Source organism: Hippocampus zosterae, chromosome 10 (genome assembly GCF_025434085.1).
Source record: "Hippocampus zosterae strain Florida chromosome 10, ASM2543408v3, whole genome shotgun sequence".
NCBI lineage: Eukaryota > Metazoa > Chordata > Actinopteri > Syngnathiformes > Syngnathidae > Hippocampus > Hippocampus zosterae.
This window is the reverse complement of record NC_067460.1, coordinates 21,863,634-21,880,434: the sequence shown is the minus strand read 5'-3', so window position 1 is coordinate 21,880,434 and position 16,801 is coordinate 21,863,634. Positions and strand designations below refer to the sequence as shown.

Sequence of the window (16,801 nt, the reverse complement as noted above, 5' to 3'; positions counted from 1 at the left end):
TAAAGGCCAGAACCTGTTTGTCAAAGAAGACAAAATAATTACATTTTCATTTACTAGGTCAGCAACGAATAGAATACCCTCAAATTAATTATATCCCATTTTTTCTAAAGGGAGGCTACACAGGTTTTGGACGGAACTGTAAACCCTCCTGGTATCACCATCCCTGGATGACGAGGATAAATATAAGGATGACGTAAACGGACCTCGCACCTTTTAATTTTCAGACTTAAATAAGATATTCATTTTAATCATTTCACTTCAGTAAAGCTTTGAGTTTTCTACATCGATTCGGATATCGGTTTATAAAGTCAACTGTAAAAAACAAAGTAACGCTGGAGATGGCAGTCGTGTTTCTCACGCCTGTTGTAACAACTTAATTTTGGAAGACGAAGAAGAGTGGTGGCGGAAGCGTCTTGAACTTGCTACACGGAAAACGAATGCTGACAGTCGCCCGTTACACCGAACAATTTTGTAGTTTTTGCTCGTATACCGTAACAGTTGCCAATCCGTTCTCAAACGTTTCCACTCCCGGTTTTTGCGCAAGTTTGCTACTCTCGGCAGCTTACCAACGTTAGCCTTTAGCTTATCTGCACGTAAACAATGGACTGAATACGAGCCATACCGAACGCGTACTCCAAAAGTAAACTCAACTGTCACTTCGGTATAAACGAGGTGAGCATTTTTCTGCCTGTATCGACAGCTTTCTAGTTTCTCTTGTGTTGTTCGGCTGAGAGTATCCGTTTCTGTACGTTTTTTGCGCCGCTGTACTTTTAAGATGATTTCTACAACGTGTTGTTGTCTTGCTCACCAGATGGAGTCACTCAACACATTTGAATCAGAGATGGAGGCGGATGGGCAGGGGAGCTATTCTCTGTTTCCATCACTCGATAGCATTGCTGGTTTGTCTGGGACGGCTGACACATTGGAAAGGTTTGTAGTAACGATCTTTTTTTCAGCAAGTGAGTTTTATTTAAAGGTCAAGTGTGAAGTAAACTTTGTCAACCATCTTTTGAGTAATATGTAGGGTTGAAACCATTTTGGACTTTTCTGCGATTAGAGACTATATAAATACCTACATTTGACTTGCCTTGACTGAGCATTTTATCTTGACAGTGAACCGCCCAGTGAAATCGCGGAGAAGCCAAACCTGACCTGGCTTGATGCTGCTCAGGTTCGTGTTGTTCTTTTTATTAGGGGTAATCAACTAAGGTTAACAAACTTTGACGTTTTCTTTCTTTTGCACGCTACACATAGATTGTTTTGGAAGAAGCAGGACATCCCATGCACATAAAGGAGATCAAGCAGAGAATCATCGACCGGGGGCTTGTGCAGTCCAAGTATGGCTAATTACTGCATTTTGTTTTCCCACCATATACATCAATTGCTACCTTTAATTACGATTCAGGTTGTTGTATAAATTGCGTATTCTCACACTTTGCTCTGTTGGCCAGCGCAAAGTCAAGTCTGGAAGCCGTCATGTATCGCGAGGTAAGCAAGACTTCGCACATGTCGTACATTCGCCCTTTCTGTTCAGCTGATGCGTCGCATTCTTCATTTTGAGTTAATTTAGTGTAGCTCACATCCTTTCACATCGCCATAGACATCTGAACTGGGGTTAGATATGAAGGTGCGGGCAACCTTCGGGTTGAGCTGCACAAGCAAGTTGTTGGTAAACCGAACGCCTGACGTGGCTCGTCCAGCCCGGATGTGTCCGCTTCAGTCTCATGCTATATTTCAGACACAAAAAGGCAGCAGGAGATTCAAGAGGATTGAAAACAGAAACGGAGTCTTTGCAATGCTGGTGAGTTGAACGCGGGCAGAACTGACACTACATTCAAATGTCATCGAAAATTGCAAATATTGATGTGATTATTTCAATGCTTTTAGTTCTTTTGCGGAAGATTCTATACTACCGTACACGATAATGCCCAGTCAAAATAATTTTGTGTCACATTCCTTTCGTATGTGTGTGTGCGCGGGCACGTGGCATCAGTTATTATTTCACCATTCCCATTGTGGTTTGGCACCGCAAGAGCCTCCTGGTGATCGTTGTTTTCTCCCTTAGACAGATGCCGAGCGGCATCAGGCTCTGAAGACCTTCAGCGCTCAGGCCTTCCTTGGCACATCGCAACAGAACATCGTCTCGGCTTCGGGATCCGGGGGAGCCGCCGCCGCCGGAGGCGCCATCGCCGCCGCCCCCCCTTTTCCTCCCGCCGCCGTTTCCTCGGAGAGCAAAGCAAAGATGAGGAGAGGAGCACGGAAAAAAATGAACGAAAAGTACCGGCTGAAGTACCTTCGACTACGCAAAGCAGCGCGTGCCATGATATTTGTGAGTAAGCAAAGTCTTCGGGAGAATATATATATATATATATATTTTTTTTACTTTTGTGGTTGAACACAACCAAAAAGGAAAACGTGGAAACAGAAAGAAGTCAGTCGGCATCAAAAACATTCTTCACCATCAGTAACTATAAAGAGCCTTTTCTTGTAAGTAACATTTGTCATCGACTTACAGGAAAATGCAGCTTTGCATGATGAAGTTGCCCATTTGGAGGAGAAGTTTTTGAGAGCAAAGGAAGAGCGCCAGTAAGTCAATACACAGAAATGTCTGTCTTAATCAGGAACGGGCGGCCTGGTAGTCCAGTGGTTAGCACGTGGGCTTCACAGTGCAGAGGTACCGGGTTCGATTCCAGCTCCGGCCTCCCTGTGTGGAGTTTGCATGTCCTCACCGGGCCTGCGTGGGTTTTCTCCGGGTGCTCCGGTTTCCTCCCACATTCCTAAAACATGCCCGACAGGCTGATTGAAAACTCCAAATTGTCCCTTGGTGTGAGTGTCAGTGTGGCCGGTTATTCGTCTGTGTGTGCCCTGTGATTGGCTGGCAACCGGGTATTCCTTCCTGAAACCAGTCACGTAATTGTCTCAATAAATGCATCGCACGATTCTTTATCCAGGCGGCCCGGTAGTCCAGTGGTTAGCACGTCGGCTTCAAAGTGCAGAGGTACCGGGTTCGATTCCAGCTCCGGCCTCCCTGTGTGGAGTTTGCATGTTCTCCCCGGGCCTGCGTGGGTTTTCTCCGGGTGCTCCGGTTTCCTCCCACATTCCAAAAACATGCGTGGCAGGCTGATTGGACGCTCTAAATTGTCCGTAGGTGTGAATGTGAGCGTGGATGGTTGTTCGTCTCTGTGTGCCCTGCGATTGGTTGGCAACCGATTCAGGGTGTCCCCCGCCTACTGCCCGGAGACGGCTGGGATAGGCTCCAGCACCCCCCGCGACCGTAGTGAGGATCAAGCGGCTCGGAAGATGAATGAATGAATAATCAGGAACGAATTTATTTTCCCATTTTGATTGTTTCAACATTCGATCGATGGCCATCTTCGAAATCCGTCGGAAGAGCAGGGCCCAACTTTTGCAAGTCTCTCTTCCAGATTGTTGCTGTTGCACTACCAGTCTCTGTCGGAGGGAGACTTCCCGCCCACACCCAGCTCGACCGCTCATCCCGCCGCGCCGCCTCCCGCGACGAGCTGCAGCCCCGCAGGACCGCCCGGCCTGTGCGGGACGCACCTCCTCGCATCTGTGGCGTCGACGGTGGACGAGGGGCAGCTGAAGAAACCCAAGAAGGAACGTAAAGAGCGAGGCAGAGAGAATGGAAAGGATGAGCGTGAGTGCTCTCTTGAAGTGTTCCGGTGACCGCATCCTTGTCAAAACGTCGACATGACTTCAATTATTTTTAAGTTCCAAAGAAGATGACCAAGAAGAGAAAACTGGCTGATGGTTCCCGGAAGCTGGTGCAACCCATCCCACTCGACTCCTGCGGCCGTCCCGTCTTCCCCATCGTGCTGGGAGGCCTAACGCTGTACAGCTTGGGCGAGGTCGGGTGAAGTCACGCTAGACGCCGCGCCGGCCGGCCGGCGTGTCCTCCGCTCAAGCCAACCTTTCCCGACTCCTCCCCAGATTATCACGGATCGAATGTTTTTCCACGATGAATGCGCCATCTACCCGGTGGGCTTTTGCAGCACGCGGGTCTTTGCCAGCATGAAAAACCCTGAGCTGCAGTGCCTCTACACCTGCCAAATCAAAGATGGTGGAAGTGGGCCGCAGGTAATCGGAAACACGAAAGCTCGTGCCGGTTGTGGGGAGGATGTCGTGCGAAAGGGCAACGCCACGGAGTTTGGAGGTTGCGTCTTTTGACTCTTGTATTGCATTTTCCTTCCCGTTTGTCACGGCACAGTTTGAGATCGTGCCCGAAGATGATCCCCAGAATGCCATCGTGGCCTCCTCTGCCCTGACTTGCCACTCCAACTTGCTCAAAGCCGTCGCGTCAGTCAGGTACGAAACTGCGCAATCATTCCAACCAAAGAACCTACGAAATACACGCGGACTTGTCATTGACTTTCATGCTCTCTGAGATGAAGTCTCACCAGATTTGTCTGTGACATCATAACGTCTGGTTTGTTTCATTTTGCTTCCCATAAATCCTCAACTCCAAAAAGGCTTTGACGGTTAACCGTATCACTTTTTTTTCTCTTCTCAGTTCTAAGGCCGTTGCCCCGATCGTGCCATCCGGAGCCAATTTCTTTGGCTTCTCTCATCCCACCGTCCAGAATCTCATCCAGAGTTGTCCCGGAGCGCGGAAGTGTCACAAGTATGTTTCTTATCATTCTTTTTTTTGTTCTCGCATCACGTCTATGCTTTCAGTTTTGCTGTCTCCTCACAGCTACCGATGGATACGGTTCGAAGTGTGTCGCCCGGGCGATGGCCAGAAACCTCACAGCCTGTCGGAGGACGACGCCTCCATCAACTTTGAGGCCTATCAGCAACACCGACGCTTTAGCGACAAGCCGGAGCAAATCTCAGGTTTGGTTGACAGTAAAGGGCCCTCCCATTTTTAACACTTTTGATTAATAACTCATTTATGAAAATAACAGATGCCGTGGGGACTGACTAATTGCATCAATTTGTGAAAAAGTATCAAATTAACCAAATTTGGACATAGGAGGTTTGGGTCCAATGGCACTGATAATATGCATTTCGTTAATAGATTTTTTAGGGGGGGCGGGGTATTGTACTGTACTGCATATGGTCAGCAAAGTGGAACATTGTGATATGTGTTGTATGTATGTCCTACAAAGAGACAAAAGTTTGTCTTACTTTCACTCCGACATAATAGAACAAACTATTGTTGCAGAACTACATGTTGACTTGCGAGTTCAGTTTGAGTTCCGCAAGCAAAGAGTGGAATGCGGTCTGAATTTCTCAAACACTCTTCCGACTGAATCACGTCGTCTCTTTCTTTTAGCACAGACACTGCAGTGTTCTAGCACCTCACACCTGACCGCCACATCCGCCAAGCCGTCGACTGCCTACTTCGGCTCCTGACGTTTCTGTGCCTCAAATGGCATCAAAGTTGACAAGGAGAACAAATGCAGGACACACGTCGTGTCTTTTACACGTGACAGTCATCGTTTGCTATTTGGGCCCAAAAACGTCCGCAGTTGTCGACTGTACTTTTCCAAATGAAAAGCGGGAGCTCAACATGTATTCAAGATGCTGAAATCTTTTTATTTGTTCAAATTCTGTGAATGAGAAACAGTGATTTGTCTGCGAAAGTGTTCATTTAAATAAAAACATCTGGCCATCATATAGTCTTGGGAGCAGAGCAATTCGTCAGCGGTTTTCTAAAAATAGCAAGAATTTTATACAAACTCCAGTGCATCTCAACAACGAATAATTCAGAGAGATTCACCCCCCAAAAATGATTTCCAAAAAGAATAGTTATTAGCTTGATAGCGATTGAAAATGAAAGGGGGTGCAGGTAATGCAGTGTTTGCGCCGTAAACGGGACATGCTTTAAAATCACACGGCCAGTCTTTCCACGCGTATCGCAGAGCTGCGACTTCAGCCGTGGCTTGACAGACGCCGGCTGCTAGCTGGACGGTGGTGGCAGCCCACTGGATGATGGGAGCTGGAACCCAGAGGGACTTGGGCCCGCATGGACTCTGTGACTGCGAGCAGCAGATCTTGGGAGGAGGGAGAGGGGGAGGGGGATATATCTTAGAGATAATTAACTTGAGCTAATTTATCAAAAAATACCAAAACAGTGAACACACACACACACACACGTCATGATGAGCAACAGTCATAACGGCCCTTAACTCATTCACTCCCAAAGACGTTTTTAAGCGTCTTTTCAGACTTGGTCCAGAATTGGCTGATACTGAATGAGTTAACATGAACGAAACAGAAAAATAAAGTTGATACAAGAGTTTGTGAAAGGAAAATCTTTGCCTGGGCCCCAGACTTGGGATTCACTCGCTTGAAGCCGTTACAGGTTTTACAAGGAGCGAGGTCAGTACAAGCCGCCCACCGTCGGTGCTTATTACCTCAAAGACGTCCTTAGATGACTTGACAGCGACAGCTTGATCGTAGGTGATGTTGACATGCATCGCAGTGGACAGGATTTGTTTCGGGAAAGGGCCAAGGAAGGCCACATCCGTCTCGTTGTAGGCCACCGCTCGTGCTCCAAGTGTCAGTCTGTATGCTACGTCCTGCTTGTCACGAGGGTGGATGCTGCACATATACAGTCATGTCACGTCACGTCACCCGTGGAGGAGACAGTTCGGTGGGTTCAGTTTCAAAAAATGTCATTTGGAGCATAAAAAAGGGGTCGGGAGGCGCAGGAGCTCTGCTATGTTTGGATATACTGTGAACATTGATACAAACAGTACTGTATAAGCATATACAAATCGCGGTCAATCTTAAAGGTCACGCCCTTCACTATCTCTGATTCGCTGAGACAATCGTGCAACCTCTGATTTGATTTTTTTTTCACTTGCACCATTGTGAATTCAGGGTGCGTGGGCACCTGAGAGCCCCGCGTGAGGCTGAAATTCCAAGAATTTGGGCCATTTAAAATTAAACGGGGTGTCTTCAAATGAACAATTCTCCCAAAAAATAATTTGATTAATTTGATATTTATTCATCATCAATTCATCATTGCTTGTCTAGTTCACACATTGTTTGTGACTTAGAAGTATACCGTTTTCTTACCTGCCGTACGGTGAGGTCTCATCTGGTAAATCCAAAGCCACGGCCATGAAGGTCCTTTGCAGACGAGAGTTGGGAACAAAGCCTTTGTCGGCTGTCTGGTGCCAGCGGATGTTTGGAAAGCCATCATCCTTGGAGCCTTTTATGTTGGTGGACAGCTGCATCGGGGAGAACTTTTGTCTAAAAGGCACTTGAAAAGATTTTGACAATGGTGCATCTGGCCAAAGAAAACTGCTCACTGGTGAAAGACTAAAAATAATAGGCTCTAACCAACAAGTGGTTTGATCATCAAATATTACGTCAATTAATTGGGGGATGAATTGATGAATCGGATTTCAAAAGTACCCGCTTTCATTTCCATCTTGATTTAAAAACTGGACATCATTTCAAAATGACAGGTGAAAAAAACCCCACAAGCAAATTATGTTTCCAGTACTGGGTTTGGCCCCAAAATGTTGACCGTTCCTTTCCAGTGTAAAAGCAGACCTTTGCGCAAGTTGTTTTTATTCAAAGTCAAGATAACCAATCTGCTTTCACGGAGGACTGCGGAAATCAGCCCAGGGTTTGGGGATCACTGCTCGAAATGATTAATCATTGCATTTCTAAAGAATCTAACATTGCTCAGAAAAATACCTGGACAAATCCAAAGGGAAAGTCCATAGCAGTTTGCCCGCCTGAGCCCAGGTGAAATGCCATCCTCCAATCATCAATCATGGCAGGGAAAGAGCAGTTGTACTTGTTTTGATGATAATAAGTATTTCTTTCCCCTAAAAACAAAAACGGTGAGGCATTTCTATTTATAATAGGTTCTGATTGTGCACATTACCTTGGTACCACAGAGCTCCTTTGAGTGTCATGTTAAGCAGTGGGTGGATCATCGCATTCCACAGGACAGAGTTGTCAGTTGGTGAGCTGAGGACAAAGATTTTGAGAAGGTTTTAGAGCATTGGCCCCCCCGTCCCCAGCCTTTATTCTGCCACAGACTGGCAACCATCTGTCAAATGGGTGGGATGCTGATGGACCTTCTTTGTAAACCTACCGGTACTTTTTAGTCTGGTCCAGCCCACATTGCTGAAGCGCTCTTGAAGATGACCAGGCTTCGACGGGCGTGCCCCCCCAACAGGACTCCACCAGTCCTATTGGGTACTTCAGTTTCTCGTACATGTAACGTCCAAAGAGCCAACACACGGCAGAGAACTGCGACACACAACCTGGAAACACGCCGCCTTCTCAAAAGCAGTCGTTGGATCATAAGATGGAGAAACAAACCACTTGCTTACTTGCTGTCGGGACAGACCATGGAAGCGTCACTCCATTCAGATCGGTCAGCTCGGTGTCACTCGTCTTCAAGGCAACCATAAAAGGCCTCACGTGAGGATACTTGGATGCGAGAGAGAGTTCCTCAGATGCGTTGAAAATCTACCGGGTTAAAAAATAAAATAAATTAAATTAAATTAATCCAAATTTCAAATCTCTTGACCAGTCAGTCATGTATGAATTTTCTATACGTTTTGCTGACCTGAGATGTTTTAAAGTACATGTTGCTCTGGCCACCACAAAGCCAAATGTCGCCGAACAGGACATCCGTCAGAGTGGCTGAACTGTTCTGAAGAGTTGCAGTCACATTGTAGGGACCGCCAGCCTCGATGGGGTCCAGGGTGACTCGCCAGGTGCCTGCACAGACAGCAAAATTTGTGGATAATTTTAACCAGATTTTTCCAAGAAAAACTGAGGGTTCGGCTCCAAATATAAATACATTTACAAGAATCTGCAAATACATGAATCCGCAGGTGCCAAACCGTGAGTTTGCGGGGTCCTCTGTACTTTGTTGTCACCCTTAATTTCAAGCGACTTGCACATAGCATTTTTACGCATCTGTCACGATCAGGTTTGTCAGGTTTGACCGCTCCTTTTTTCAATCATGCTGAACAGCAACATTTACCGTTCTCCACAGTGACTGGTGAGCTGTTGTATTTCAGTGGTCCTGACAAGTAGACTGTGACTTGGGCACCTTCAGGGTTGCCATAACCCCACAGAATCGCTCTCTCCGGAGACTTTTGCAGCACCATGTGGTTGCCATAGTAGGAGGCAAAGCCAAAGGACATCACATCTAGGCACACAGACACACGTGTTCTCTTGAAAGAAAGTTTTACATGTTAATCTATACAACCTTGGCACATACTATATATAAACTCAGTGACTCCTCACTATTATTACATGGGTTGGAAGAAAAAAAAAGAATGTAAATGAGAATTGGTTAGTGGGCCGTATCATAATGTAAACGGTAGTTAGCATACATGTAGGAGTCAAAAGAAACAGCCGCTATTTTAATGTTGCGATATTGTAGGCGTGTTCTCGCATTTACGACTGACTGAAACTTTTTAATAATTTCTAATTAATAATAGTATCGCAGTTTCGACAGCGATACATCAAAAGATGTGTCAAATGGCGACAATTCTCGTAAAGTGTCAAAGTGATCATCATAATTAAGGCTTTTCCAAATACAAAGAGCTGCACATCCGTTTTTAAACATGTTATTTTGTTTTAATAATAATGATACAGAGAAAAAAAAATGAAATTTGTGATGTTGTGTTTATTATTTTACTTTGTTAACTGTTGCTAAGCGCTTTGTTACAGCTGCTGCTGTTGTGAAAGCGCTATGTAAAATAGTGTAAGCTTTTTAAAAATTGTTAATTATTATCATTTTATATTTAAGCTATATTCTTTTATGTTAGTTACCTTAATTATACTCAGTTTAATACGTCCTGAAATATTCTTATGTTGCTTACATGTCATTGGGGAAGAAAAGCAGGAAGGTGGGTCGTTACCGGAAAGAAGTGTTCGTTCGAGAGTTAGGAGGCAGCCGTTGGAAAAATAAAAAGAAAGAGCTGTGTCAATTTGTTCAAACGAAGTCGTCCTCTCCTTTTTGCTCATCCTAAACGTAGAGCAATCCATCTAAAACCTACGAACCCCCCAACTTACAATAGCATGTATTGTATTGTATGTGCAACCGAAAATAACGTTTTTTAGAGTGCACTTGTCATGACATGAGGCACCCAACTCCTAGGAGTGGATTCAGCAAAAACCACTCATGAACGCACTAACTGAGTGCAAAGTGCGGATTCACTCGTAAATTAACTTGGGAGAACTACGACACGACCACCACCAAGTTAACCTCGCTCATCTTCAACGCGATACACTTGAACGACGAAGTCCCGAAAAGGAAAATGTGGTTTTACTCACCGCGGCGTTGAAAGGAAGCTAAAACCAGAAGAACCAACGCATAAAAGAGCAAAAACGATGCAATGAGTAGGTAAGCCCACAACAGAAATACGAGTTTAGGAAAATATCTCGACATTCTTGTTCATGATTCGTCCCAACTTCTTTTGACGGTCCACAATGGAAAACGATGACATGCGCTAAAAGCAATCTCGACAGACAAACGATGATTTACACGTACTTCTTTTTACACGTAAAATGCGCCTACCCCCCTTGGACCGGGGCCAGCTGGCACAGGTGGAGGCGGAGTCAAAGTACGTCCATAAGGGATGCTCAAAATGGCGTTCGACGAAGTTAGGATTACAGCTACTGTACTGTCAAAAGTTTAGATGGACTTGATGGGCGCTGTTCTAATTTCTTTGCCTTTCACTTAGTTTGCATGGAAGTACCATAAAGGTAAAGTTGAAAGTCTGTAGTTAAACACATCGTTTTTATTTTAGAAGATGGCTGTTCAATCCAACCCTGGCCTTGGAAAGTCTGTTGCAATAAGGACTGGATAAATTGTGGGAACTCAGGCTGGGATTCAATGAGATAATAAATGACTCTCGGCCGGATGACTCTTCCATTAACTTCAATAACTCATTTAGCATACAGCTATAATGATTTAAAACATGGACGTACCTGCATCTTAAATGGATTATACCACATATGATGTGGATGACAAATCATATGTGGTACTCTCCTGAGTATGTGATTGTCTGCTCCATGAACTGACACTGACGCTTGACCTTATTTCCTTCGTACAGTAGCTGCAAAGCTATGCCTTTGACAGTGATAAAAGTAACATTGCAATCATTTATGTCACCTCCAAATGTGTTGATTTATTTATCACGGCCCTCCAGACAACATAGAACAAACGTGACAGTGCATTTCAATGTCATCACTTCAGTTCAGAAAGCCAGTGTGAATTAAATAGGTGAAATAGGATTGGAAAATAGCGACGGGCTCCTCGAGTGATCAGTGGAATGGGCTCTGGGCCGTTCCATCAAATTTTGCAGCTAATTTAATGCGCTGCGGTGACAGATGCAGATATGTTTGTGGCGCCACGCGTGAACCAGGATTTATGGCCGCTTTCGAGACCATCGTAAGTCCTTCGATGCAACATCCGTCATGTGATGAATCTCTCGAATTAGCGCCTCCCTTTAAGAGACTCAGTGGCTATTATGCGCAATAGAGCAGGTGGAGCGTCAACTCTATTGCTGACATTGTTCCTCCTCTCCCAGTACGAGTAATCATGCCAAAACCAGATAAGAATTGGAGATCATGCTATGTATTGTACAGTGAAACGAAACCTACATGTGCGAAAATACCCCCCCTTCCAGTGTGAAAAGATTTTCATACATTAAAGCCATTCCCACTTTTCTGCTCCCCCTACAATGAAAAGTCCCCCTGTTCCGTTATGCAAAATCTTTTTCTCTGCTCTTGCCTCGCAACGAGATTCACTACAACGAAAATGCTAATCCAACAACAGCATGCCACAGTGACCTCTGCTGCTTCGTTCGGAAACGGCAACAGCAACCACCACACTGGTTTACACATGCACAGTAGTACAGGGAGACTTTGTTTCAGACGCAGCCCAAACGTTGCATTGCTAAAATGGCTACAAAACGGACCTTTGCAGGCCAAGGAGTTAAGAAAAGAAAAACTTTAACGCTTAAAGACGGGATAAAGGTAATAAAAATGAAAGATGGAGAAAGCAAAATAAAAGACATTGGGCAATAAATTGATGTTAGTGAAAGTAAATGCTGATGGTAAATTTTGCAATTTCTTTTCCTTTTTTTCTTTCTACACTGGCTATATGAAGTGTCAAATGAGTGTATGCTCATACTTATGCACTATTGGAATAAAAATGAAAAGTACACATATAAGTTTTTTGTGGGTGTTCGTGTTTACGTCTGAGATCAAATTTGCTCGAGTGAAAAGTCCCCTGTTCTGAAAAAATTCTTGCTGCAAACATGATTTCGTTGTAGAGGAGTTTCACTGTATTTATTAGAACGTGCTCAACGAGAATTGGGCGTGTGTACTTTTCTGACACATCCAGTAGTTTGTTAAAATGAAAAGAAATTTAATATCAAACAGGCTGCATTGTGGACAAATCGTAAGCAGGTATGTCTCACAGTTCTGAAGTTAAATATTGCTTGAATACACAGGGTAACCAGAATTAAATGCAAGTGTCCGCAATCAGTTTTATTGATTTTTTTATTGGTGAAGCCAATTACAGCTGAAAACACCAGTTAGACAAATCACTGTAATGGACTGAAATTTACACTGTGTAAAAAATAGCAGTGCTGGCAGGAGAGCTCTTCAGCCTCTGACCATTATTTCCAAACAACTTTGTCCGGCACAACACGGAGTTGCACCACAGGAGGAATAATAACAACATGACCACAGGAAAGCAAATAAATGGATACATAAAGTCAAATGTCACACGATTATTCATGAACTTTATTTTTCTGTAGCAGTCATCAGACATTTAATTGAGCTTAATAAAGATTAAATCAGTATTCCATTAGCTTGACATAAAGTGAATTTGTCTTTAAGCAACTCGCACAAATACTACATAGAAGCAGTTTTGTTGAGATACAATTGATACTTCCCATGTTCGTTCTCTTTTTTTTTTAAACAAAGAAGTGTGATTGAGCTCAGAATCTTCTTTACAACGGAGACTTGACCAAGATGACAACTGAATAGTTAATCATGATCGATCGATCAAGAGAGACGGGTTAAAAACAAAGTGACGTCATTCACACATCTGACCACAAGAGGGCACTCATGCCATAGCAGTGCAACCAAATGACGCCTAGCATACTGTACAATGCACGTCTTCATTTCTTACCACATCCAACTTACAGTATAAAGAGGTGACATTTAGTTGTTGTATATGTTTTCAAATATGGTAGAATTGAAATTGAGCCAGTGTTCCAGTGTGCTCTGGTGTATTGTTTTCACTTCACTCCAGAAATGGAATGTCATTCCGTTATGCATTGATTGCACTCATGATGAAGGCCAATTGAGCAGAAGGAAGGCTTTTACGGCAATAATCAAATATTACTTTGGTTCCCAACACACTGCCAACAACTGACATAAATAGCCTTCATGGCAAAACCTCCATGAATTAAAAAGGCAGTCAACTCCCAGAGTGGTAAAGGTCACACACTGGACGAAATTAGCCGTTTATTATTATTATTATTATTTTTCACTCGTTTTTCCAATGTTAACATTTAGCTCTGCTCCGCCATGGAAAGCTCGGAGGTCATACATACTCCGACTTTATGCAGTTTTTCCTCAGCTCGTGAGGCTCGTGGAGTCATTGATCTTGTCAACCGGCAATCAATCAAGTCGAGTAAACTAATACATTTTCATAAATTGCTTTCATCAAATAAGAAGGAATTTAATAATAATTAACAGCCATTGTGCAATACATTTACAGGCTAGATTATGCATATGGGTGAGTATGGGAGTATGAACGGTTGTCGATACGTTCCCTCTGACTGGCTAGCCACCTCTTCCCCAATGTCATCCGGGATCGACTCAGCCATGGCACGAACAAATGGATGGAAGCCAACCCATCAAAACAAATCTTTCCCCACCCATGACGTGTGCTGCTGAGAACAGGAAGAGTATTTGGTGAGTCTTCTGTTGACTTGTCTTTGGTGTCAAGAGATGTCACTCACCACATATTTGAACACACAGCTTGGTTACTCTGTAACATGCGCATGGGCTCGGCAACAAAGCACTTATACATACAAAATCAACGCTCCCATAAAAATCGATACAGACGCTTCTCACAGAGGGGTCGCCAACCTTTTTGAAAGCTCCAGTCTGGATACTAATTGATAGAGAGGGCTACCATTTTTTTTCCACACTTCTAAAACAATTAAAAAAAAAAAAATTAACTTTAATGCAATGTATTTCTGACGCTCCCTACTTCTGCCTTAAAATTTTAAGAAAACCTTTATTAGTCTTGCAATGGAGAAATTCCAGATTCACAGCAGCAAAGTTATGAAAGGAAGAACTAGAACAACAAAAAAATAGGAGCTGCTGGAAAGGCAGCCACTCTCGCGGCGCCATTTTGAAGTCAAAATAACAAAAAATAACACAAGACAACACATAGGACAGAGACAGTCGTGCAATCTTCTTTTGAGGTTGGGGGTTCAAATCGGGACTGGGGCCTTCTGAGTACTCCGGATTCCTCCCTCATTCCCAAAACATGATAAAAAAAACATTGTTGTTGTTTTTTTTAAGCTAAATTATAAAAAACATTGTCATTCGGCGTGAATGTGAGTGTTATTATTTAGTTTCTCCCTGTGTGGAGTTTGCATGCTTTCCCGGGCCTGGGTGGGTTTTCTCCGGGTACTCCGGTTTCCAAAAACATGCATGGCAGGTTAATGGAACACTCAAAATTGTCCTTAAATGTGAGTGTGAGCGCGGATGGTTGTTCGTCTCTGTGTGCCCCGCGATTGGCTGGCAACCGGTTCAGGGTGTCCCCCACCTACTGCTCGTAGACAGCTGAGATAGGCTCCAGCACCCCCCCCCCCCCCCCCCCCACCCATGACCCTTGTGAGGATAAAGCAATTCAGAAAATCCTTAAAGTCCTTAAAAATGAAACGGCATATAGCTCGGTGCGGGTTTCGATGGGTTAAGATTTGTGAGTCCTGGGTCGGCAATGCGTCACTTATCAGATGACGCATATGAGTGAAACTTTTCTCATCATTAACTCTTAAGTAGTTATCTCTCTCATTTAAAAATAGAACTGCCTTTTCACACATTTTCAAACATTTTTGGTTTTATTAATGTTTTATATACAGTATGTATATATTTTACTTTCAAGTAAAGTAATATGCTGACCACTGACCACCCTTGCAGTCTCTATTTACCAATCTCAACGGATCGAAATGAGCTCAGAACACTCCAGCACATATATTTCAAATCATACAAAGACAATCTCATTTTTTTTTCTGCGTGAACATCGTCCAAACTGTGTCGTGAGATTGCCACACGCTCAGATGACTTTTATTTTTCCTGATGTCACGGTGACAACGCACCTTTAGATTTGTCTCGTTGGACATGTATATTCCACCTGAGCGGTTCTACTAAGTTCGTTAAATTCAGTGCTTACCACGAAGACGGCCACTGACTGTTCCAGGAAATATGCATCGCGTGTGGTGCTTAATAATTAAACAGCGCATGTGGATTCAGAGAACAAAACAGCAGTACACCGAGGCAGCATCTTCAGCACTCATATTTTAGCATGTAGGGCGCAAAGCCGTCATGCCAAGTAGTTGTATTTGCGAATTGGGAATACTATTTCCTGCAAGGTTGCTTTATTTAGCTTCTGTACGTGTGACGATTTGGTACATTCGTTTAACACGCCTCTGAGAGTGTTAAACACAAATTATGTGGAGTATTTTGATTGCATTCTTGTATCCAATTGTTTTGGTAAATTTTCAACGGTGTGCATTTCTTGACAGTCATACCGTGGCGATGTGATGAAGTCGTCAGAGTAAACTGAGGATGACGTCTGTTCGTAAAAAGAGTTGAGCGGTGCGACGTCGCAGCTGTGACTTTCCACATCACCTCCTTTCACATCAGTGAAAGTGACACTTATAGGTTGGTGCGTCGTAATCCTATATATCACCGTCTTGGCCGGCATACACTACGACAGCAAAAGTGGGCTGTGATGATGAATAATAAAACAGAATAATGGAAACAATGGTGATAAAGTGAAGAGGATTACATTTGAATGGCATTGCTAAAAGCACTTGGAGGACTCAGACCTCCACCGAGTTGTGAGCAACAAGACCATTTCTTTGTATCAGCTAAAAGGAAGACATTTTGTTTCAATTTTCACCCCGAGGTAACAAAGTGAAATTGGATGTGAGGAACAAAAAAAAAAAAGCAAATGCAGTGTACCAGACATCAATAGTTGGAAATTACTTTTAATGTCCAATATGTCATAGGTAATAGGACATAGTTCAATCTGTCCATCCATTTTCCGATCCGCGACAAGGGTCGCTAACGGTGCAGGGACCCGGGATGCCTCCCACGATCTCTTTTGTTGTTTTAGACCAGGGGTGTCCAAACCTTTTGCCAAGGGGGCCAGATTTTATGTGGTAAAATGTCAGGGGGCCGACCTTGGCTGACATTCTTTACATTGAACAACAATATTATTCAACGAAAGCCAGTCTGTTTCACATTTCCATTTTTATTTTAATTTCAACAATCTTAAGAATTTCTTTTGGTTCATTTGAAACAGGTATATCACATGCAACTGCGTATTCACTTGACTTTTTCTTAAACAGAAGTCTCCTGAGTGCAAATTGATTGATTTGAAACATAAGATGTATCACCATGACTTTTCAATAGTCACAAAACCTTTGACTCGAATAACGGGGAAATGAACAAGCAATACACATATCCACAACTGCAAGGATCATTTGAAATATGACATATCAGTCAATATAAAAACGGTGTGATG

General features: G+C 43.6%; 2 protein-coding genes across 5 annotated transcripts; one reads left to right on the top strand and one right to left on the bottom strand.

Moving 5' to 3' along the window:
- The first annotated feature begins 391 nt into the window (after positions 1-391).
- tbrg1 (transforming growth factor beta regulator 1) lies at positions 392-15,969 on the top strand. Of its 3 annotated transcripts, XR_007964410.1 has the most exons (16): positions 392-672; positions 812-930; positions 1,114-1,171; positions 1,255-1,337; positions 1,452-1,488; positions 1,739-1,801; positions 2,066-2,329; positions 2,516-2,586; positions 3,426-3,658; positions 3,733-3,869; positions 3,952-4,098; positions 4,229-4,326; positions 4,532-4,642; positions 4,715-4,854; positions 13,754-13,950; positions 15,795-15,969. XR_007964410.1 is itself a non-coding variant. In XM_052078484.1 (15 exons), exons 2-15 carry the CDS (start codon positions 812-814, stop codon positions 13,756-13,758), a joined length of 1,566 nt encoding a protein of 521 aa, XP_051934444.1. In that variant the 5' UTR covers positions 392-672; the 3' UTR covers positions 13,759-14,198. The 3 variants fall into 3 exon arrangements, 2 of the variants coding, with proteins under 2 accessions (XP_051934444.1, XP_051934443.1); XM_052078484.1 differs by lacking the exon at positions 15,795-15,969 and having other exon boundaries at positions 13,754-14,198; XM_052078483.1 differs by lacking the exons at positions 13,754-13,950; positions 15,795-15,969 and adding an exon at positions 5,297-5,744.
- Positions 5,539-10,535, bottom strand: siae (sialic acid acetylesterase). 2 transcript variants are annotated; one of them, XM_052078487.1, is made up of 10 exons: positions 10,509-10,535; positions 8,987-9,154; positions 8,564-8,718; positions 8,325-8,463; positions 8,084-8,255; positions 7,871-7,956; positions 7,678-7,811; positions 7,048-7,202; positions 6,381-6,567; positions 5,539-6,017 (listed from the first exon to the last, which is right to left on the bottom strand). In XM_052078487.1, the coding sequence occupies exons 2-10, from the start codon at positions 9,147-9,149 to the stop codon at positions 5,730-5,732; spliced, it is 1,479 nt and encodes a 492-aa protein (XP_051934447.1). In that variant the 5' UTR covers positions 9,150-9,154; positions 10,509-10,535; the 3' UTR covers positions 5,539-5,729. The 2 variants fall into 2 exon arrangements, with proteins under 2 accessions (XP_051934447.1, XP_051934446.1); XM_052078486.1 differs by lacking the exon at positions 10,509-10,535 and adding an exon at positions 10,288-10,500.
- Positions 15,970-16,801: the final 832 nt, after the last annotated feature.

Coding starts and splice junctions, on each gene's coding strand:
- tbrg1 (XM_052078483.1), top strand. CDS start 812: ATGGAGTCACTCAACACATTTGAATCAGAGATGGAGGCGGATGGGCAG. Junction 4,099..4,228: donor ATGGTGGAAGTGGGCCGCAG/GTAATCGGAAAC, acceptor GTCACGGCACAG/TTTGAGATCGTGCCCGAAGA. Junction 4,643..4,714: donor GGAGCGCGGAAGTGTCACAA/GTATGTTTCTTA, acceptor GTCTCCTCACAG/CTACCGATGGATACGGTTCG.
- siae (XM_052078486.1), bottom strand. CDS start 10,402: ATGTCGAGATATTTTCCTAAACTCGTATTTCTGTTGTGGGCTTACCTA. Junction 7,957..8,083: donor GACCAGACTAAAAAGTACCG/GTAGGTTTACAA, acceptor CTTTGTCCTCAG/CTCACCAACTGACAACTCTG. Junction 7,812..7,870: donor AGGAGCTCTGTGGTACCAAG/GTAATGTGCACA, acceptor TTTTGTTTTTAG/GGGAAAGAAATACTTATTAT.